The sequence below is a fragment of the Salmo salar genome, chromosome ssa09 (assembly GCF_905237065.1).
Source record: "Salmo salar chromosome ssa09, Ssal_v3.1, whole genome shotgun sequence".
Lineage (NCBI taxonomy): Eukaryota > Metazoa > Chordata > Actinopteri > Salmoniformes > Salmonidae > Salmo > Salmo salar.
The window spans coordinates 138,314,560-138,338,951 of NC_059450.1; the positions used below are offsets into that span (position 1 = coordinate 138,314,560).

A 24,392-nucleotide genomic window follows, 5' to 3' on the forward strand; every position below is an offset into this window, starting at 1 on the left:
GTTTAAAGGCACAGTCAACTTAGTGTATGCAAACTTCTGACCCACTGGAATTGTGATACAATGAATTATAAATAATCTCTCTGTAAACAATTGTTGGAAAAATGACGTGTCATGCACAAAGTAGATGTCCTAACCGACTTGCCAAATCTATAGTTTGTTAACAAGAAATTTGTGGAGTGGTTGAAAAACAAGTTTTAATGACTCCAACCTAAGTGTATGTAAACTTCCGACTTCAACTGTATGTAAATAAGGTAATTCTGTTTTTTATTTTTTATAAATTCGCAAAAATGTCTAAAACCTGTTTTCACTTTGTCATTATCCAGGCTGCATCACATCCGGCTGTGATTGGGAGTCCCATAGGGTGGCGCACAATTGGCCCAGCGTCGTCCGGGTTTGGCCGGGGTAGGCCGTCATTGTAAATAAGAATTTGTTCTTAACTGACTTGCTGTCAGGGATTTCGTCGTCGTCAGACGATATGGCGAAATCATCGTCGGAAAAGGAGGACCAATATGCAGCAGAATTGTGTTGGCTCATCTTGAACATTTATTAGACTCAAAATGAACATACAAAATAACAAAACGAACTCACGATATAGACAGTCTTCTCAGGCTCACATACGCTAGACAAGAAACAATCTCCCACAAATGACAAACACAAACACACCCTAATATATGGGACTCTCAATCAAAGGCAAATAGACCACACCTGCCTTCAATTGAGAGTCCCCACCCCAATTAACTAAACATAGAATCAGACTACCTAGACTAAACATAGAATTACATGAATCTCAAACAGTGCCCCAAAACCCCGGAATACTTAAATCAAATGCCCTTACTACAAAAACACCACCCCGAACCACATAAACCAAATACCCTCTGCCACGTCCTGACCAAACTACTATGACAATTAACCCTTATACTGGCCAGGACGTGACACTTGCCTAGTTAAATAAAGGTTAAATAATAATAAATAAATAAATGATTGGGTATTGTGTGTAGATTGAGGATATATATATTTTTTAAATAAATTTTAGTGTAAGGCTGTAACGTAACAAAATGTGGAAAAAGTCAAGGGGTCTGAATACTTTCCGAGTGCACTGCATGTGATCTGTTTCATTGATCTAATACTGTATGTTCCTGAGAGAGAGATTGACCGAGAGAGGCTTGTGAGTTGAGGAAAGGGGGTTGTGAGTTGAGTCCTCTGTCTGACGTGTGATCTCCCTGGATCAGAACAGGAAGTCATGGAGAGAGGGCAGGTCATAGACTAATGAACTTCACTTCCTGCCTTTCACCAGAGAGAGTGTAGGCTGCTTTGATCACTGATACCTGTTTGATGATGTCTAATGCCTGTATGGATTCAACTTCATATGGTGGGGTGGACTATGTGTACATATAACATTCAGGCAGTTTCTGTACCTGTGTGTGTGTTTGTGAATTGAATGTCCTGCACTGTGGTGTGTAATAACTCATTGTTAGTGTATTGTGGTGTGTAATAACTCATTGTTAGTGTATTGTGGTGTGTAATAACTCATTGTTAGTGTACTGTGGTGTGTAATAACTCATTGTTAGTGTACTGTGGTGTGTAATAACTCATTGTTAGTGTACTGTGGTGTGTAATAACTCATTGTTAGTGTATTGTGGTGTGTAATAACTCATTGTTAGTGTATTGTGGTGTGTAATAACTCATTGTTAGTGTACTGTGGTGTGTAATAACTCATTGTTAGTGTACTGTGGTGTGTAATAACTCATTGTTAGTGTACTGTGGTGTGTAATAACTGATTGTTAGTGTACTGTGGTGTGTAATAACTGATTGTTAGTGTACTGTGGTGTGTAATAACTCATTGTTAGTGTACTGTGGTGTGTAATAACTCATTGTTAGTGTACTGTGGTGTGTAATAACTCATTGTTAGTGTATTGTGGTGTGTAATAACTCATTGTTAGTGTATTGTGGTGTGTAATAACTCATTGTTAGTGTACTGTGGTGTGTAATAACTCATTGTTAGTGTATTGTGGTGTGTAATAACTCATTGTTAGTGTACTGTGGTGTGTAATAACTCATTGTTAGTGTATTGTGGTGTTTAATAACTCATTGTTAGTGTATTGTGGTGTGTAATAACTCATTGTTAGTGTACTGTGGTGTGTAATAACTCATTGTTAGTGTACTGTGGTGTGTGCAGAGGCGGGACAGGACAGGGGGTGTTGTCGGAACGGTTGCTCTCTCCGTGACCCTCTTATCAGTCCTCCCGCCTCTTTATCTGCCCTTATCTGCTTGCGTGTGTGGAGAAGGGGGGGTGGGGGCGCCTGGCCACGTGCTGGCTCTCTGTCAAACCCTTTTGAACTCCTGACTCCCACATGCTTATCTCCCATTCTCTTAAAAGCCAAAAGCCTTGTTTCAGCTTGTCACAGCAGGTCGCAAAACTTCTGCTTTATTTCGCTCCGCTCCGTGTGTTTGTTTTAGAGAGTGTACTGATTAGTCAGTGGAAGGCTTTCCTGCTGGAGTGTGTATGTGTGTGTGTTAGCGCATGTGGGCATTTTTGGGTGTCTGTATCCTTTGTATATGTCTTCATGATGTAATCGCTTTATGTGACATGTAGATAATCTGGTCAGTCTTTGGCCCATGAGCCACTAGATTAACCTCTAAGATGAAGATCACTTTGTTGGTCAATTGCACATAAGGCGGAACTAGAGTCTTCTACATGGGGTGGCCAGGGGGGGGCCAAGGCTACTTCAGGGGGTCCATAGTCCATGACAGAACATTAGTGTGTAACCGTAACCTGGCATCTAAGGAGCAGTGATAATTCACTTAACCCGGAGGTCTTCAATATGGCTGAGAGTGTGGTCCAAAAGGGTTACTTCACTAGAATTCTTTAACATACTATGAATAGTCAGTGTCTCTACCTCAGACCTGCAGTTCAATTTCTTTCTCTCTCTCTCTCTCTCTCTCTCTCTCGCTCTCACTCACTCACTCACTCACTCACTCACTCACTCACTCACTCACTCACTCACTCACTCACTCACTCACTCACGCACGCACGCACGCACACACGCACACACGCACATTGTACTGTACTCACATACTGGAGAGACTTGGGTCACTCTGTTTTCCTGAATATATAGTCTGGGTCTATAAGTGTTGAACATCCTAAATATTTTCAGAAAATAAAGCTCAAGCACCAAGGAGACAAGATACCATTTGTGTGTTACATAAATTGAAAAAAAGTACATTTACAAAAAACACTGCAATTTGACATACCAGGCATCAAGCAGAAATGGACTTGAAAAATATAAATAATTTTGGTGCCCATCAATATTACAAACTTACAGTATCATATTTATGCTCATGTATATTATGTTAACTAATAGCAAAGAAAGGTTTTGGAATTGGCCTAATCAAGACCAACTTAAATCTGTGTGACATGCATTTATCATTTTAGAATGTCAGTGTACTAGCTAGTACATAGTGCAGGTTTTAATCATGACCAGAGGGACCGCCTAAGTGCCAAATTATCCTAGGTAGATTTAAAACAGCATAATTATGCTGTTCTGGTGAGAACTGGCAAAATGTTTCACAAACTCATCCATGTTGAGGGAGTGTCCCCTCCTTGACTCAACACTGAGAATTCCGAGGTGACTTAACCTGTCATCAACCATTGTTGTCCTAAGGTGGGTTTTAATCCGTTTTAAAGCTGAGAAGCTTCTCTCACAAGAAGCACTGATGACTGGTGTAACAACAGAAATCTTACAAAGTCGAAATAGCTCATGGAAGACCTCTTTATAAGGTTCTAGAAATACAACAAAGTCAAGGAGAGTAGACGGTCTGTCCCTTCCACTTTTCTCTCTCCTATCAAGAAGCCGCTTGGTTTGATGAACCTCATGTTTGAGGTCATCTAAATCTGACTCAAAGGTCTGAGCAAAGGCAAACAGATGCTCCTCATTCAAGAATGTTGTACTCTTTGGGTTGAGAGACTGGACCCCTTGCATTATCTCACAATTCTTCTTTAAAAAACACCTCTGCAGCTCAGCTGTGAGACTGTCAAGCACCTGATTAAAGATAGCTCTTTGGAAGCTCTCACCATCACTTTGGTCACTATTTTTCTGTCCTACAGTGCTCATCATCAATGAGTTGTTAAATCTTAAGCTTGTTTTAGGCTGTCTTTTACACACTGTTTGTACACTTATTTTGCAGTGCTCTGCAATCTCTTCAACCTCTTTCCATAGTTCTCCAAAGTAACCCTCACTTCTGTAATCCTGTAATGTGTCTGTAAGGGCATCTACTAGATCCACAGCGCTTGCTAGGTCAAGAGAGCTTGACTGGAGCATGTCAGAAAGACATTTGGCATCTCCAAGCTCTTTACAGAAGGCAACCAAAGCCCAATGAAATGTAAATCTATCTGAGAAAGAAGGCCCCTTGCCTCCACTGATCTATCACCACTATTTTCAAGTGTGATATCCTGTAGCACTCTCAGAACTGTTGGAAGCCTGTCCCTCAGATTACAGCATGCCGTGTATCTGCATGCCCACCTTACATCCGTAAGTCTCTGTAGATCCCTGGGCTGCTGCTGTGGATACAGCTCTTTCTGAACTGCAAGCCACTTGAGATGAACGTACGAGCCAGATGCAAAGTTATAAAGCTGCAGGAGAACAAAAAAGTTAACTGCCTCAGGCACTGATTTTACAGCATCGACAAGAATCAAATTCAAACAATGTGCATTACAGTGCACATAAAATGCAAATCTTGCACTGTTTTTAATTCGTGCAGACACACCAGAATGCTTTCCGCTCATGACGGATGCACCATAGCCTTGCCCCACAAGATTATTTCTGTAGTCCAGACCATGTTTTTCAAGGCAATCAATTATCATTTTTGTGAGACCTGCTGCATCTAAGCTTTCAGCTGACTGAAAGTGTAAAAAGCTTTCGTGGAGGGCCCCATTGTAATAGTACTTCACAACTAAAGACATTTGTTATTTTTTCTTTAAATCTTTGGTTTCATCTGCAATTACACTAAACACTTCACTTTCCTGTACTTGTCTTATTACTTCACTTTGTACCATTTCATCTCAGCCCTCAAGAACTTCCTTCTGGATTTGGTGGCTTGTGTACTTAGCGTTGCCACATGCATTCATCCTTTTCTCTATGAGAGGGTCATGCTTTGCTATTTCTTCTAAGATTGTCAAAAAATGACCCTTGTTGTGAGAGTCATCAGTCTCTCAATGACCTTGCTGCACTTTATTTTGAGTGGCAGTTAATAGGAGCACATCTGCAATTGTTTTAATGTAAGTACAATTTTCCTCCACTTTCTTTTTCCGGTCTTCATTTATGACATCTAACATTGATGAGTTGCTGTCAATAGCCCTTTTATGCTGATTCCAAGCATACATAGCATTGATATGATGCTCTGCCTTTGAATGGAGCTTAAACCCAGAATCTTTAAACCATGCCTTTTTCCAGTTACAAAAACCTGACTGTGATGTGAAGGCAGATTCAGGTGTATTGGGCAGAGAAAAATGCCTACAGGCGAAACAATAAGTTGAATCTTGACATACAGAATATTCAAGCCATGAATTGTCCTTATAGCAGGAGCTGTTGAAAGCCCTTTTCCTAGTACTACGCTGAGTTCTGAGAAACGTTTTCAAACACGGCTGTACAGGACCGTCTTCTCTGGATCTTGAAATGTCTGAAATACACGTTAAATAATGTGTTATATCTCTATGGAAATGTATAATTAAGGGATCCACAAGATTAAATACTAACAGCTGCTAACTAAAATGTGTAGTTTAAAGTATAGGCCTGGCCTACCATTGGGTCCTTTTGGAACAGAAGTCTGATATCTCTCCCTTTTTTCATGTTTAATTTACCTTATGCAAAATTTAAAAAATTGGTTACAAATAAGCATCCAATTACCCACATTTTAGTCCAATCTCAATCTTAATTACAAATCCCCATTATCATAACTGTACCTTAAAATCAACTACCAGCCTAAGTTACTAGTTAGATCATGTCTAGCCCTACTCTGCAGTAAGTAACTTAGCTAGTTATCATTTATTGCACCTTTACGATAGCAAATAGGCTATCTGCAAATTGTGGTAATCTTTTGAGTAACGTTAAAAGATTGATAATAACAATTGTTCATTTTGAGTTCACGTACGAAAATCTAACTGAGTTAATGGATTTCAAATGGCAGAATGTTAACTTGCTGAACACTGACAGCTGTAGTCTACTAGTTACCCCACATTAGCTAAACATTCGTATACTGTAACTTACGACACTGCACTGTATATGTGTGTACTACTAGCACAGATGTAAACATAATGTTAGGCTAAATTGGGAACTGATCTCTCTAATCTGATTAACTGTCTGTTAATGGAGCCAAAGGTCTAACGTTAACTTACACATAGCGACTCAACTTTCATAAAAGTTGTTCAGGAAACTTAAATCCGATGCTAAACCTTAAAACTTACTTACTTCAAATATGATGCTTTCGCCAATCACAAAATATTCTCTCTTCTTCTTCTGTATGTTCTACTTATTCTTCTGTATCTCCCAACCAACGTTAATATTTTCTCTTCCTCGTCCTCGATTTGAAAAATGTGCAGCCGAACGTCAAAATAAATGCTTCTTTCAAAGAGGTGAAATGAGATGTCAAACAGCATCAAACTGCCAGTAGCAAATGAAATTTTGGGGGTGGCGCCCCAGACACCCCTCTGGCTCCGCCCCTGACCCTGATGCCAGCTAACTTCCTGTCAGATTTTTCGTGTCCGGTTGCTGTCTTGCCGCTAGGCTACCTGCCTGCCACTATTAGTTAAGAATTAGATAATCCAGTCAAGCCATGAGTCACTAGATTACCCTCTATTAGTTATCAATTAGTGTTTGTTGCTGATTTGAGAGATTGATATTTTTTATATTTACATTTTTTTCACCTTTATTTAACCAGGTAGGCCGGTTGAGAACAAGTTGTCATTTGCAACTGCGACCTGGCCAAGATAAAGCATAGCAATTTGACACATACAACAACACAGAGTTACACATGGAATAAACAAAACATACAGTCAATAATACAGTAGAACAAAAGAAAACAAAAAGTCTATACACAGTGAGTGCAAATGAGGTAAGTTAAGGCAATAAATAGGCCATGGTGGCGAAGTAATTACAATATAGCAATTAAACACTGGAATGGTAGATGTGCAGAAGATGAATGTGCAAGTAGAGATACTGGGGTGCAAAGGAGCAAGATAAATAAATAAATAAAGTATGGGGATGAGGTAGGTAGATAGATGGACTGTTTACAGATGGGCTATGTACAGGTGCAGTGATCTGTGGGCTGCTCTGACAGCTGGTGCTTAAAGCTAGTAAGGGAGATATGAGTCTCCAGCTTCAGAGATTTTTGCAGTTTGTTCCAGTCATTGGCAGCAGAGAACTGGAAGGAAAGACGACCAAAGGAGGAATTGGCTTTGGGGGTGACCAGTGAGATATACCTGCTGGAGCGCGTGCTACGAGTGGGTGCTGCTATGGTGACCAGTGAGCTGAGATAAGGCGGGGCTTTACCTAGCAGAGACTTGTAGATAACCTGTAGCCAGTGGGTTTGGCGACGAGTATGAAGCGAGGGCCAACCAACAAGAGCGTACAGGTCGCAATGGTGGGTAGTGTATGGGGCTTTGGTGACAAAACGGATGGCACTGTGATAGACTGCATCCAGTTTGTTGAGTGGAGTGTTGGAGGCTATTTTATAGATGACATCAACGAAGTCGAGGATCGGTAGGATGGTCAGTTTTACGAGGGTATGTTTGGCAGCATGAGTGAAGGATGCTTTGTTGCGATATAGGAAGTCGATTCTAGATTTAATTTTGGATTGGAGATGCTTAATGTGAGTCTGGAAGGAGAGTTTACAGTCTAACCAGACACCCAGGTATTTGTAGTTGTCCGCATATTCAAAGTCAGAGCCGTCCAGAGTAGTGATACTGGACGGGCGAGCAGGTGCGGGCAGTGATCGATTGAATAGCATGCATTTAGTTTTACTTGCGTTTAAGAGCAGTTGGAGGCCACGGAAGGAGAGTTGGCATTGAAGCTCGTTTGGAGGGGCCAGAAGTATATAGAATGGTGCGTCTGCATAGAGGTGGATCAGAGAATCACCAGCAGCAAGAGCAACATCATTGATGTATACAGAGAAGAGAGTCGGCCCGAGAATTGAACCCTGTGGCACACCCATAGAGACTGCCAGAGGTCCGGACAACAGGCCCTCCGATTTGACACACTGAACTCTATCAGAGAAGTAGTTGGTAAACCAGGCGAGGCAATCATTTGAAAAACCAAGGCTGTCGAGTCTGCCAATAAGAATGCGGTGATTGACAGAGTCGAAAGCCTTGGCCAGGTCGATGAATACGGCTGCACAATAATGTCTCTTATCGATGGCGGTTATGATGTCGTTTAGGACCTTGAGCGTGGCTGAACCATGACCAGCTCTAAAACCAGATTGCATAGCGGAGAAGGTACGGTGGGATTCGAAATGGTCGGTAATCTGTTTGTTAACTTGGCTTTCGAAGAACTTAGAAAGACAGGGTAGGATAGATATAGGTCTGTAGCAGTTTGGGTCTAGAGTGTCACCCCCGTTGAAGAGGGGGATGACCGCGGCAACTTTCCAATCTTTGGGAATCTCAGACAATACGAAAGAGAGGTTGAACAGGCTAGTAATAGGGGTTGAAACAATTTTGCAGATCATTTTAGAAAGAGAGGGTCCAGATTGTCTAGCCCGGCTGATTTGTATGGGTCCAGATTTTGCAGCTCTTTCAGAACATCAGCTGTCTGGATTTGGGTGAAGGAGAAATGGTGGGGGCATTGGCGCGTTGCTGTGGAGGGTGCCGGGCAGTTGACCGGGGTAGGGGTAGCCTGGTGGAAAGCATGGCCAGCCGTAGAGAAATGCTTATTGAAATTCTCAATTATAGTGGATTTATCGGTGGTAACAGTGTTTCCTAGCCTCAGAGCAGTGGGCAGCTGGGAGGAGGTGCTCTTATTCTCCATGGACTTTACAGTGTCCCAGAACTCTTTTGAGTTAATACTACAGGATGCACATTTCTGTTTGAAAAAGCTAGCCTTAGCTTTTCTAACTGCCTGTGTATATTTGTTCCTAACTTCCCAGAATGCCACAGGATGTTTTTGTGCTGGTCAAGGGCAGACAGGTCTGGAGTGAACCAAGGACTATATATATTCCTAGTTCTACATTTTTTGAGTGGGGCATGCTTATTTAAGATGGTGAGGAAGGCACTTTTAAAGAATAGCCAGGCATCATCTACTGACGGGATGAGGTCAGTGTCATTCCAGGATACCCCGGCCAGGTCGATTAGAAAGGCCTGCTCGCAGAAGTGTTTTAGGGAGCGTTTGACAGTGATGAGGGTTGGTCGTTTGGTCACAGACCCATTACGGATGCAGGCAATGAGGCAGTGATCGCTGAGATCTTGATTGAAAACAGCAGAGGTATATTTGGAGGGCGAGTTAGTTAGGATGACATCTATGAGAGTGCCCGTGTTTACGGATTTGGGGTTGTACCTGGTAGGTTAATTGATCATTTGTGTGAGATTGAGGGCATCAAGTTTAGATTGTAGGATGGCTGGGGTGTTAAGCATGTCCCAGTTTAGGTCACCTAGCAGCACGAGCTCAGAAGATAGATGGGGGGCAATAAATTCACATATGGTATCGAGGGCACAGCTGGGGGCAGAGGGAGGTCTATAGCAAGCGGCAACAGTGAGAGACTTGTTTCTGGAAAGGTGAATTTTTAGAAGCAGAAACTCGAATTGTTTGGGTACAGACTTGGATAGTAATACAGAACTCTGCAGGCTATCTTTGCAGTAGATTGCAACACCGCCCCCTTTGGCAGTTCTATCTTGGCGGAAAATGTTATAGTTAGCGATGGAGATTTCAGGGGTTTTGGTGGTTTTCCTAAGCCAGGATTCAGACACAGCTAAGACATCCGGGTTGGCAGAGTGTGCTAAAGCAGTGAGTAAAACAAACTTAGGGAGTAGGCTTCTAATGTTAACATGCATGAAACCAAGGCTTTTACGGTTACAGAAGTCAACAAATGAGAGCACCTGGGGAGTGGGAGTGGAGCTAGGCACTGCAGGACCTGGATTAACCTCCACATCACCAGAGGAGAAGTAGGATAAGGGTACGGCTAAAGGCTATACGAACTGGCTGTCTAGCACGTTCGGAACAGAGAGTAAAAGGAGCAGGTTTCTGGGCACGATAGCATAGATTCAAGGCATAGTGTACAGACAAAGGTAAGGTAGGATGTCAGTACATTGGAGGTAAACCTAGGCATTGAGTAATGATGAGAGAGATATAGTCTCTAGAGACGTTTAAACCAGGTGATGTCATCGCATATGTAGGAGGTGGAACAACATGGTTGGTTAAGGCATATTACATTTACATTTTACATTTACGTCATTTAGCAGACGCTCTTATCCAGAGTGACTTACAAATTAATATTGACCAGGGCTAGAGGCTCTACAGTGAAATAAGACAGTAATCACTAACCAGGACAGTAATGGACAAGGCATATTGATATTAGAGAGAGGCATGCGTAGCCAAGTGAACATATGGGTCCAGTGAGTGGTTGGGCTGACTGGGGACATGGCGATTCAGACAGTTAGCAGGCCGATGCTAACAGTTAGTAGGCCGGGGCTAAACAAGCTAGCAGTTAGCAGACCGGGGCTGGCAAGCTAGCAGTTGGCAGACCGGGGCTAGCAGTTAGCAGACCGGGGCAGGCAAGCTAGCAGTTAGCAGACCGGGGCAAGCAAGCTAGCAGTTAACAGACTGGTGCTAGCAAGTTAGCCTTTGGGGGACGTCGCGATAGGGGTAAGTCTGTTTTTGCCTCTTTGTGCGGTGACGTCGATAGACCAGTCGTGGAATTAGTAGGGTTCCAAGTAGCTCTAGGTAGCTAGTAGGCCGCAGAATGGGCCTTCAGTGGACGTTGCGGCTAAGGGGCCTGTTGGAATCCTTGGGCAGATTATGTCGGTATTCCAGTCGTAGAGGATCGGCGGGGTTCCGTGCCCCGTACCGGCAGTAGAAGGGGTCCGGATATTGTAGCCCAGGAGTGGGCTTCGGTGGTAGCACAGGAGCCCTGGCCGGGCTAGCTTCAGGCTAATTGGTGCTTGCTCTGGGATGGAAACGCTAGCCAGGAGTAGTCACCCGGGATTGCAGTTAGCTAATTGCGAAGATCCAGATGAAAATGTTCAGAGTTTGCGGTAGGAATCCGGGGATATGGGGGGAAAAAATACAAATAATAATAGGTCCGTTATGCTCTGGTTTGAGTCACGTTGTTCGAACTGGCGAGAGCTTTCCGAGCTAAAGGTTAGCTGATGACTGGTTTGCTGACTGATAGCTGGTAGGTAGTTAGCTGGCTAGCTTCAGTTGAGGGATTCCAGATCCGAAGTAAATAGAAATACTTTAGAAGAAAAAACAGATCCACGCCACATTGGGTGAGGCGGGTTGCAGGAGAGTATTTAGAAGTTGAAGTTTAAGAAAATATTTTTTAAAGATATGTGAAGAAAAAGATGTAAAAAGATATATACAAAGACAAAGACGTCTGACTGCTATGCCATCTTGGATTATTATTATATAATGTTCTGTGTATCAATAATATGATATGGTCTGACATTACCATCAAACTAGAATGTGTTTTACAGTGAAATATCAATGAAGGAGCAGAGAATATCTGTAATGAAATTCACGGGCTAGGCCAGGGTCCATGAACTTCCTTTAATGAGTTTTGTGGCATTTCCCTTCTCTTCTGTCTGTGAAGCAGGAATATAGTTATTCTAATAATGAGAACTGTATCATTTTTATTGCACATAGCTGTACGGCTGTTCCAGATCTATAACTGCATCTTTATTTGGTCCTGATAACACAGGGTTTAGCTAAATTTAGGGGACACATCTTCATATGTTGCCTGTCTTGCAAATTCAAGTTGTTCTATGAATTTTGACTATAACCAATGCTTTATTTTTCTCTGCCTTTTCACTCACTCTCTTTCTCTGTCTGTCCCCCTCTTCCTGTCATTCTCTCTACCTCTCTGTCCTCCCTGCAGGTTTCGGCTTTGTTACTTTCGAGGTTGAGGATGTTGTGGAGAAAGTATGCGAGATCCACTTTCATGAAATCAATAATAAAATGGTGAGTGGCTCTCACTTTTCAAAACGGGGGACGGTGCGTTGCTGGCTGGATTAATATTTGATTTTCTCTTTAGCACAGCAGGAACGATGGCAGACACACACACACACACACACACACACACACACACACACACACACACACACACACACACACACACACACACACACACACACACACACACACACAGGTTTTTAGGGATATGGAGTCAGTGGTGTGCACTGTGCACCGATGACCACACACCATGAAATTGTGTTTGTGAGTCGTTCCTGGCAGAAGGGCAAAACAACCTGTCCCTACCTCACGCAAAACCACCCTGCAAATCAGGCTGGAACAGGTATCCATGTCGGTGAAAGCTGGTGGTATTATTGAAAAATAACAACATTAAACCTATCAGTCCAGGCTGTTTCAATGCCAGACCTGGTGTTGATGTTTATTGTTAATCTTCAGTAGTGGCAGTGTGTTTCCAGTAGATTGGTCTCGGGTCAAGGTTAATGGCCTGTTGACCAGGTGGTGGTGGGGGTAGGCTGTGAGCAGGCTGGCTGAGGCCCAGGATGGCGAGGCAATGGTGTGCAGAGAGGAGGAGGGTGGTTGTGGTGAAGCCTTGGTGTAGCGTTAGCCTGCGCTAGTTGCTTGCCACTCATGCAGCCTGCTGTGGCTCAGACAGTGCAGTATAGCAGCGTAGGGGGAGCATATCAGACCCTGCATGACTCCATATCCTGGCCTGCCTCGCACTGTCAACATGACCACTTCTACACTACTCTGTTCTCCCTCCTTAGTCAACACTACCACTATTACACTACTCTGATCTCCCTCCTTGGTCAACACTACCACTACTACACTACTCTGATCTCCCTCCTTAGCCAACACTACCACTACTACACTACTCTGAACTCCCTCCTTAGTCAACACTACCACTACTACACTACTCTGATCTCCCTCCTTGGTCAACACTACCACTACTACACTACTCTGTTCTCCCTCCTTAGCCAACACTACCACTATTACACTACTCTGATCTCCCTCCTTGGTCAACACTACCACTACTACACTACTCTGATCTCCCTCCTTAGCCAACACTACCACTACTACACTACTCTGATCTCCCTCCTTAGTCAACACTACCACTACTACACTACTCTCCCTCCTTAGTCAACACTACCACTACTACACTACTCTGATCTCCCTCCTTAGTCAATACTATCACTTCTACACTACTCTGATCTCCCTCCTTAGTCAACACTACCACTACTACACTACTCTGATCTTCCTCCTTAGTCAATACTATCACTTCTACACTACTCTGATCTCCCTCCTTAGTCAACACTACCACTACTACACTACTCTGATCTCCCTCCTTAGTCAACACTACCACTACTACACTACTCTGATCTCCCACCCTAGTCAACACTACCACTACTACACTACTCTCCCTCCTTAGTCAACACTACCACTTCTACACTACTCTCCCTCCTTAGTCAACACTACCACTTCTACACTACTCTCCCGGCTAAGTCAACACTACCACTTCTACACTACTCTCCTTCTGTAGTCAACACTACCACTACTACACTACTCTGAACTCCCTCCTTAGTCAACACTACCACTACTACACTACTCTCCCTCCTTAGTCAACACTACCACTACTACACTACTCTCCCTCCTTAGTCAACACTACACTACTCTGATCTCCCTCCTTAGTCAACACTACCACTACTACACTACTCTGATCTCCCTCCTTAGTCAATACTACCACTACTACACTACTCTGATCTCCCTCCTTAGTCAACACTACCACTACTACACTACTCTGATCTCCCTCCTTAGTCAACACTACCACTACTACACTACTCTGATCTCCCTCTTTAGTCAACACTACCACTATTACACTACTCTGATCTCCCTCCTTAGTCAATACTACCATTTCTACACTACTCTGATCTCCCTCCTTGGTTAACACTACCACTACTACACTTCTCTGATCTCCCTCCTTAGTCAACACTACCACTACTACACTACTCTGATCTCCCTCCTTAGTCAACACTACCACTATTACACTACTCTGATCTCCCTCCTTAGTCAACACTACCACTATTACACTACTCTGATCTCCCTCCTTAGTCAACACTACCACTACTACACTACTCTGATCTCCCTCCTTAGTCAACACTACCACTATTACACTACACTACTCTCCCTCCTTAGTCAACACTACCACTTCTACACTACTCTCCCGGCTAAGTCAACACTACCACTTCTACACTACTCTCCTTCTGTAGTCAACACTACCACTACTACACTACTCTGAACTCCCTCCTTAGTCAACACTACCACTACTACACTACTCTCCCTCCTTAGTCAACACTACCACTACTACACTACTCTCCCTCCTTAGTCAACACTACACTACTCTGATCTCCCTCCTTAGTCAACACTACCACTACTACACTACTCTGATCTCCCTCCTTAGTCAATACTACCACTACTACACTACTCTGATCTCCCTCCTTAGTCAACACTACCACTACTACACTACTCTGATCTCCCTCCTTAGTCAACACTACCACTACTACACTACTCTGATCTCCCTCTTTAGTCAACACTACCACTATTACACTACTCTGATCTCCCTCCTTAGTCAATACTACCATTTCTACACTACTCTGATCTCCCTCCTTGGTTAACACTACCACTACTACACTTCTCTGATCTCCCTCCTTAGTCAACACTACCACTACTACACTACTCTGATCTCCCTCCTTAGTCAACACTACCACTATTACACTACTCTGATCTCCCTCCTTAGTCAACACTACCACTATTACACTACTCTGATCTCCCTCCTTAGTCAACACTACCACTACTACACTACTCTGATCTCCCTCCTTAGTCAACACTACCACTATTACACTACACTACTCTCCCTCCTTAGTCAACACTACCACTTCTACACTACTCTCCCGGCTAAGTCAACACTACCACTTCTACACTACTCTCCTTCTGTAGTCAACACTACCACTACTACACTACTCTGAACTCCCTCCTTAGTCAACACTACCACTACTACACTACTCTCCCTCCTTAGTCAACACTACCACTACTACACTACTCTCCCTCCTTAGTCAACACTACACTACTCTGATCTCCCTCCTTAGTCAACACTACCACTACTACACTACTCTGATCTCCCTCCTTAGTCAATACTATCACTTCTACACTACTCTGATCTCCCTCCTTAGTCAACACTACCACTACTACACTACTCTGATCTCCCTCCTTAGTCAACACTACCACTACTACACTACTCTGATCTCCCTCCTTAGTCAACACTACCACTACTACACTACTCTGATCTCCCTCCTTAGTCAACACTACCACTACTACACTACTCTGATCTCCCTCCTTAGTCAATACTACCACTACTACACTACTCTGATCTCCCTCCTTAGTCAACACTACCACTACTACACTACTCTGATCTCCCTCCTTAGTCAACACTACCACTACTACACTACTCTGATCTCCCTCTTTAGTCAACACTACCACTATTACACTAGTCTGATCTCCCTCCTTAGTCAATACTACCATTTCTACACTACTCTGATCTCCCTCCTTAGTCAACACTACCACTTCTACACTACTCTGATCTCCCTCCTTAGTCAATACTACCACTACTACACTACTCTGATCTCCCTCCTTAGTCAACACTACCACTACTACACTACTCTGATCTCCCTCCTTAGTCAACACTACCACTACTACACTACTCTGATCTCCCTCCTTAGTCAACACTACCACTATTACACTATTCTGATCTCCCTCCTTACTCAACACTACCACTATTACACTACTCTGATCTCCCTCCTTAGTCAACACTACCACTACTACACTACTCTGATCTCCCTCCTTAGTCAACACTACCACTATTACACTACACTACTCTCCCTCCTTAGTCAACACTACCACTTCTACACTACTCTCCCGGCTAAGTCAACACTACCACTTCTACACTACTCTCCTTCTGTAGTCAACACTACCACTACTACACTACTCTGAACTCCCTCCTTAGTCAACACTACCACTACTACACTACTCTCCCTCCTTAGTCAACACTACCACTACTACACTACTCTCCCTCCTTAGTCAACACTACACTACTCTGATCTCCCTCCTTAGTCAACATTACCACTACTACACTACTCTGATCTCCCTCCTTAGTCAATACTACCACTACTACACTACTCTGATCTCCCTCCTTAGTCAACACTACCACTACTACACTACTCTGATCTCCCTCCTTAGTCAACACTACCACTACTACACTACTCTGATCTCCCTCCTTAGTCAACACTACCACTATTACACTACTCTGATCTCCCTCCTTAGTCAACACTACCACTATTACACTACTCTGATCTCCCTCCTTAGTCAACACTACCACTTCTACACTACTCTCCCTCATTAGTCAACAGTTCTACACTACTCTCCCGGCTTAGTCAACACTACCACTTCTACACTACTCTCCCTCCTTACTCAACACTACCACTTCTACACTACTCTCCCTCCTTACTCAACACTACCACTTCTACACTACTCTCCCAGCTTAGTCAACACTACCACTTCTACACTACTCTCCTTCTGTAGTCAACACTACCACTACCACTCTACTCTCTCTTCTTAGTCAACACTACACTACTCTGATCTCCCTCCTTAGTCAACACTACCACTATTACACTACTCTCCCTCCTTAGTCAACACTACCACTATTACACTACTCTCCCCCCTTAGTCAACACTACCACTACTACACTACACTCCCTCCTAAGTCAACACTACCACTACTACACTACACTCCCTCCTTAGTCAACACTACCACTACTACACTACTCTCCCTCCTTAGTCAACACTACCACTACTACACTACACTACTCTCCCCCCTTAGTCAACAGTACCACTACTACACTACTCTCCCCCCTTAGTCAACAGTACCACTACTACACTACTCTCTCGTCTTAGTCAACACTACCACTACTACACTACTCTCCCTCCTTAGTCAGAACTACCACTACTACACTACTCTGATCTCCCTCCTTAGTCAACACTACTACACTACTCTGATCTCCCTCCTTAGTCAACAGTACCACTACTACCCTACTCTTCCTTCTTAGTTAACACTACCAGTACTACACTACTCTCCCTTCTTAGTCAACACTACTACACTACTCTGATCTCCCTCCTTAGTCAACACTACCACTACTACACTACTCTCCCAGCTTAGTCAACACTACCACTACTACTCTACTCTCCATCCTTAGTCAACTTGACCACTGTTAAACTACTCCTTCCTTAGGCAACACTACCACTACTACACTACTCTCCCTCCTTAGTCAACACTACTACACTACTCTCCCTCCTTAGTCAACACTACTACACTACTCTCCCTCCTTAGTCAACACTACTACACTACTCTACTCTTCCTTCTTAGTCAACACTACTACACTACACTACTCTCCCTCCTTAGTCAACAGTCCCACTACTACACTACTCTCCCTCCTTAGTCAACACTACTACACTACTCTCCCTCCTTAGTCAACACTACTACACTACACTACTCTCCCTCCTTAGTCAACACTACCACTACTACCCTACTCTTCCTTCTTAGTCAACACTACCAGTACTACACTACTCTTCCTTCTTAGTCAACACTACTACACTACTCTGATCTCCCTCCTTAGTCAACACTACCACTACTACACTACTCTGATCTCCCTCCTTAGTCAACACTACTACACTACACTACTCTCCCTCCTTAGTCAACACTACTACACTACTCTCCCTCCTTAGTCAACACTACTACACTACACTACTCTCCCTCCTTAGTCAACAGTACCACTACTACACTACTCTTCCTTCTTAGTCAACACTACCAGTACTACACTACTCTCCCTTCTTAGTCAACACTACTACACTACTCTGATCTCCCTCCTTAGTCAACACTACCACTACTACACTACTCTGATCTCCCTCCTTAGTCAACACTACTACACAACACTACTCTCCCTCCTTAGTCAACAGTACCACTACTACACTACTCTCCCTTCTTAGTCAACACTACTACACTACTCTACTCTTCCTTCTTAGTCAACACTACTACACTACTCTGATCTCCCTCCTTAGTCAACACTACCACTACTACACTACTCTGATCTCCCTCCTTAGTCAACACTACCACGACTACACTACTCTGATCTCCCTCCTTGGTCAACACTACCACTACTAGACTACTCTCCCTCCTTAGTCAACACTACCACTACTACACTACTCTGATCTCCCTCCTTAGTCAACACTACTACACTACACTACTCTCCCTCCTTAGTCAACAGTACTACTACTACACTACTCTCCCTTCTTAGTCAACACTACTACACTACTCTACTCTTCCTTCTTAGTCAACACTACTACACTACTCTGATCTCCCTCCTTAGTCAACACTACCACTACTACACTACTCTGATCTCCCTCCTTAGTCAACACTACCACTACTACACTACTCTGATCTCCCTCCTTGGTCAACACTACCACTACTAGACTACTCTCCCTCCTTAGTCAACACTACCACTACTACACTACTCTGATCTCCCTCCTTAGTCAACACTACCACTATTACACTACTCTGATCTCCCTCCTTAGTCAACACTACCACTACTACACTACTCTGAACTCCCTCCTTAGTCAACACTACTACACTACACTACTCTCCCTCCTTAGTCAACAGTACCACTACTACACTACTCTCCCTTCTTAGTCAACACTACTACACTACTCTACTCTTCCTTCTTAGTCAACACTACTACACTAGTCTGATCTCCCTCCTTAGTCAACACTACCACTACTACACTACTCTGATCTCCCTCCTTAGTCAACACTACCACTACTACACTACTCTGATCTCCCTCCTTGGTCAACACTACCACTACTAGACTACTCTCCCTCCTTAGTCAACACTACCACTATTACACTACTCTGTTCTCCCTCCTTAGTCAACACTACCACTACTACACTACTCTGATCTCCCTCCTTAGTCAACACTACCACTACTACACTACTCTGTTCTCCCTCCTTAGTCAACACTACCACTACTACACTACTCTGATCTCCCTCCTTAGTCAACACTACCACTATTACACTACTCTGTTCTCCCTCCTTAGTCAACACTACCACTACTACACTACTCTGTTCTCCCTCCTTAGTCAACACTACCACTACTACACTACTCTGATCTCCCACCCTAGTCAACACTACCACTACTACACTACTCTGATCTCCCTCCTTAGTCAACACTACCACTACCACTACTACACTACTCTCCCTCCTTAGTCAACACTACCACTACCACTACTACACTACTCTCCCTCCTTAGTCAACACTACCACTACTACACTACTCTTCGTGCTTAGTTCAACACTACCACTATTACACTACTCTTCGTTCTTAGTTCAACACTACCACTACTACACTACTCTACTATTCCTTCTTAGTTAATACTACCACTACTACACTACTCTCTCATCTTAGTCAACACTACTGCAACTACACTACTCTCCCTCATTTGTCAACACTACCAAGAGAGTAGTGTGGTAGTGGCAGTGTTGACTAAGGAAGGAGAGTAGAGTATTAGTAGTAGTGTTGACTGAGGGACATTCGTGTAGTATATTACTGCAGCAACATTAAGTGCAGCAACAGGAAATGTAAATTATTGTGTGGATTATAATTAATGGACATTTTTATAGGGGTTCATGCATGTTTAGTTAGGGCAAATCAAGTCTGACATTTTCAAGTGGAAATTACAAACTTTAAAATCCTTTATAAACCTCAAACAACTGGGTGATGAAATGCAGGTCGTACATGATGTAGTAGTTCCCTGACACCCAGTCTCAGCCCCCCAGACCCACAGACAGACCCACAGACAGACAAACAGACAAACACAGCAGCCGTCCAACCACAGATACAGCACAGATATTGACTTTCACATGATAGTGCATCAAATGCTCTCATTGTTCAGCCAAGCCCCATGTGCCCATCGACTGGCTGTATTAAATTGGGCTTTGGGGGAATTGCATGCATTGTTTGCATCTTTTGGGGAGGTTAAATAAGAGAGAAGGATGAGAAAAAGGAATATTTTCATCCCCGGCCTGCTTCAGTATTACCAGCTCCTGTCTCCATCAAATTAGTACTCTGTTTGTGGGGCTTCCTGGTTGCTGAGGTGTTGGAGGAACAACTGGGAAATAAATGACTGAGAGAAGGTATGAAAAGTGGGATGAAGCGGAAGAATGTTTTGTGTGAAAAAGCGGTGTTGGATGGAGTCCCGCATCCTCTCTTTCTTCCCTCTTCTAATCTCTGATGCTGTTTCCAGAGTTTCTCTTTGCCAAAAGGATAAAAGCCACCTTGGAGGCATCGTCTGCTAGCAGCCTGCGCATTTGTGTGCGCGTGTATGTACGTGCGTGTGTGTGCGTGTGTATTTGACTAATATTCAGCAATAACATTATAATGATTATGTTGTAAATGGCAGTAGTAACACACCCTTGGAAGTGTCCACCAGGCCGTAGCCCTCGTGCAAGAGATGCTTTACAGCCACCATTTCACAAACCCACCATCTGTGCACCCTTAACCCTCAGCTTTTAAGAGGGAAGGGGGCCATCTCAGTCTCCAGCTCTACTTCCTGTGTGGAGCTATCAGGCATGACCCAGGCATTGACTCCTCTCCTCTCCTAGTGAGTGGTTCTGACTGGGACTTACAGGACTCTGCATCAAGAGATGATGTTACCAGGCATCAGTGGCTCAGTGCCAGTATATGGGTGAGGCTCTACTCTGAGTGCCAGCCGCCCTGGGCCGAACCTGTTTGATACCCACTCTGGGTAGCAGTGGTGTAAAGTACTTAAGTAAAAATACTTTAAAGTACTACTTCAAATGAAATTGTATTGGTCACATACATGTGTTTAGCAGATGTTATTGCGGGTGTAGCAAAATGCTTGGGCTTCTAGTTCCAACAGTGCAGTAATATTTAACAAGTAATATCTAACAATTTCACGACAATACACACAAATCTAAAGTAAAGCAATGGAATTAAGAATATATAAATATTTGGACGAGCAGTGTCAGAGCAGCATTGACTAAGATACAGCACAAAAGAATACAGTATATACAGTTGAAGTCGGAAGTTTACATACACTTAGGTTGGAGTCATTAAAACTCGTTTTTCAACCACTCCACAAATTTCTTGTTAACAAACTATAGTTTTGGCAAGTCGGTTAGGACATCTACTTTGTGCATGACACAAGTCATTTTTCCAACAATTGTTAACAGACAGATCATTTCACTTATAATTCACTGTATCACAATTCCAGTGGGTCAGAAGTTTGCATACACATACATGGCTTTAGAAGCTTCCGATAGGCTAATTGACATCATTGGAGTCAATTGGAGGTGTAACTGTGGATGTATTTCAAGGCCTACCTTCAAACTCAGTGCTTCTTTGCTTGGCATCATGGGAAAATCAAAAGAAATCAGCCAAGACCTCAGAAAACAATTGCAGACCTCCACAAGTCTGGTTCATCCTTGGGAGCAATTTCCAAACACCTGAAGGTACCACGTTCATCTGTACAAACAATAGTACGCAAGTATAAACACCATGGGACCACGCAGCCGTCATACCGCTCAGGAAGGAGACACGTTCTGTCTCCTAGAGATGAACGTACTTTGGTGCGAAAAGTGCAAATCAATCCCAGAACAACAGCAAAGGACCTTGTGAAGATGCTGGAGGAAACGGGTACAAAAGTATCTATATCCACAGTTAAACAAGTCCTATATCGACATAACCTGAAAGGTCGCTCAGCAAGGAAGAAGCCACTGCTCCAAAACCACCATAAAAAAGCCAGACTACAGTTTGCACATGGGGACAAAGATTGTACTTTTTGGAGAAATGTCCTCTGGTCTGATGAAACCAAAATAGAACTGTTTTGCCATAATGACCATTGTTATGTTTGGAGGAAAAAGAAGCTTGTGGAAGGCTACCTGAAATGTTTGACCCAAGTTAAACAATTGAATGGCAATGCTACCAAATACTAATTGAGTGTATGTAAACTTCTGACCCACTGGGAATGTGATGAAAGAAATAAAAGCTGAAATAAATAATTTTCTGCTATTATTCTGACATTTCACATTCTTAAAATAAAGTGGTGATCCTAACTGATCTAAGACAGGGATTTTTACTAGGATTAAATGTCAGGAATTGTGAAAAACTGATTTTAAATGTATTTGGCTAAGGTGTATGTAAACTTCCGACTTCAACTGTACACATGAGATGAGTAATGCAAAATATGTAAACATTATTAAAGTGACTAGTGTTCCATTATTAAAGTGGGCAGTGATTTAAGTAGTTTTTTGGGTATCTGCACTTTACTATTCATATTTTTTACAAATTTTACTTTTACTTCACTACATTCCTAAAGAAAATAATGTACTTTTTACTCCATACATTTTCCCTGACACCCAAAAGTACTCATTACATTTTGAATACTTACCAGGACAAAAAATAGTTCAATTCACACACTTATCAAGAGAACATCCCTGGTCATCCCTACTGCCTCTCATCTGGCAGACTCACTAAACACAAATGCTTTGTTTGTAAATGATGTCTGAGTGTTGGAGTGTGCCCCTGGGTATGTGTACATTTTAAAAACAAGAAAATTATGCCGTTTGGTTTGCTTAGTATAAGGAATTTTTTATTATTCATACTTTTACATTTAAATATCCTAGCCCTGACAGAGCTCTGACATGTGGCGAGGCTGAAAAAGGAAGAGAGGACAAATAGAGCAGTGAAGGAAAATTCTGAATAGGCTTTTTGTATTCCTCTTCAGAATGGACAGACTGGAGTTCTGGCCCAAAAACTGCAGCCCAGGTTTGACAGACTGCCTGAATGTGTGTCAGTCTGTTTAGCCTTGACACTCACACCCCTTTCACACTCTCTCCAAATCGCTTCATTCAAGACCAAGCCGCCCCCCCCCACCCCCCAAATGTTTTATATATCCTTTGTCCGGTAGTACTCACTGAGCTTTACTGTGATAGTAGAATATAGGTGTTTAACTGGAGTGTGGGGCGCGCAATAAAGCTGCCCCGCCACTCAGGATAGTGTTTAAAGACCTGTCGAGGCAGACTGAACCGTGCAGCTGTTGGACCGTGCAGCTGTTGGACACACGTAGAGGAGTGGATCGATCCTGGCCTGGGATAAACCTTCCCTCAGGTACCACCCAGACAGGAAAACGTAGAGAGAAAACGCAGTCTACTGTAGCAGTGCTCTTTCTTAAATGCACAAATGAGGTAATTATACCCTATTCTTTCTTTCAACGGATCTGAACTGGATGTGAGACTAGCGGTGTGGGCTGTATGTTAACTGTCCATTCTTACACCGTCCTCATAGATGTCAACATTTAACTGCTTTGGTTTCACTGATTGACCAAACTCAGCCTTGGGTATGCAAGGACCTCACTCTCCTCTCTGCTGGTGTCTCTGTGCTTTCTGCACCAATAGCTAACAGCTCCCCTAGACCTGTAGACCTGCTACATGTGTCCAGGCAATACTGCTGACCCCTCTCCATAATCCCCATGCCCCCCATGCTGCCCCCATGTAGCCCCCCATGTAGCCCCCCTGCCAGTACAGATGTACCCTGGCTCATTCCCATCACGCCGCCCCTCTCTTCTCTCCCTGCCTGCCCCCGGAGACCCCCTGCGCTAGCCCACCGCGGCGCTAGCCCATTAGCATGTATGATAAGTGCCTAGCATGTCGGCGGGCCAATTTAAAGGCTGGCTCCGCCATGCCAGGGCTCAGGCCTGCAATATCATTGGGAGATAATCTACCGCTGTGAGGGAGAAAGTGGCAGCTCGGGGCGTGAATAAAATCACTCTTATTTTCTCCTTCTCCCTCTCTTCTCTTTCTTCCTTCTGGCTGTTAACACCACCACTTCTTCTGATGACACTGAGAACATGGCAGAAACACCCAAGGGAGGGAGGGAAGTGTTTGTGTGTGTCAGAGGAGGGGCAAGGCAGAGGGGACATGACATGATTCTATGAGTGTTTCCATAGTAGATATATCCCTCAGCCCATTTAATCCCATTAGGTGACATGTTAAATTGATTCTTCCTGTCTCTCTCTGTGTGTATTTACTCAGCTCTCTCTGTCCAGGAG

At 43.4% G+C, this 24,392-nt stretch overlaps 1 protein-coding gene across 9 annotated transcripts in view; it reads left to right on the forward strand.

Moving 5' to 3' along the window:
* The window catches only part of LOC106613081 (RNA-binding protein Musashi homolog 2), a 326,713-nt gene that overhangs the window by 207,248 nt on the left and 95,073 nt on the right, over nt 1–24,392 (forward strand). For all 9 annotated transcript variants that reach the window (XM_045724688.1, XM_045724689.1, XM_045724690.1 and 6 more), the window contains exon 8: nt 12,076–12,158. In XM_045724688.1, coding sequence (XP_045580644.1) covers nt 12,076–12,158 — 83 coding nt within the window. The remainder of the gene's footprint in view (nt 1–12,075; nt 12,159–24,392) is intronic.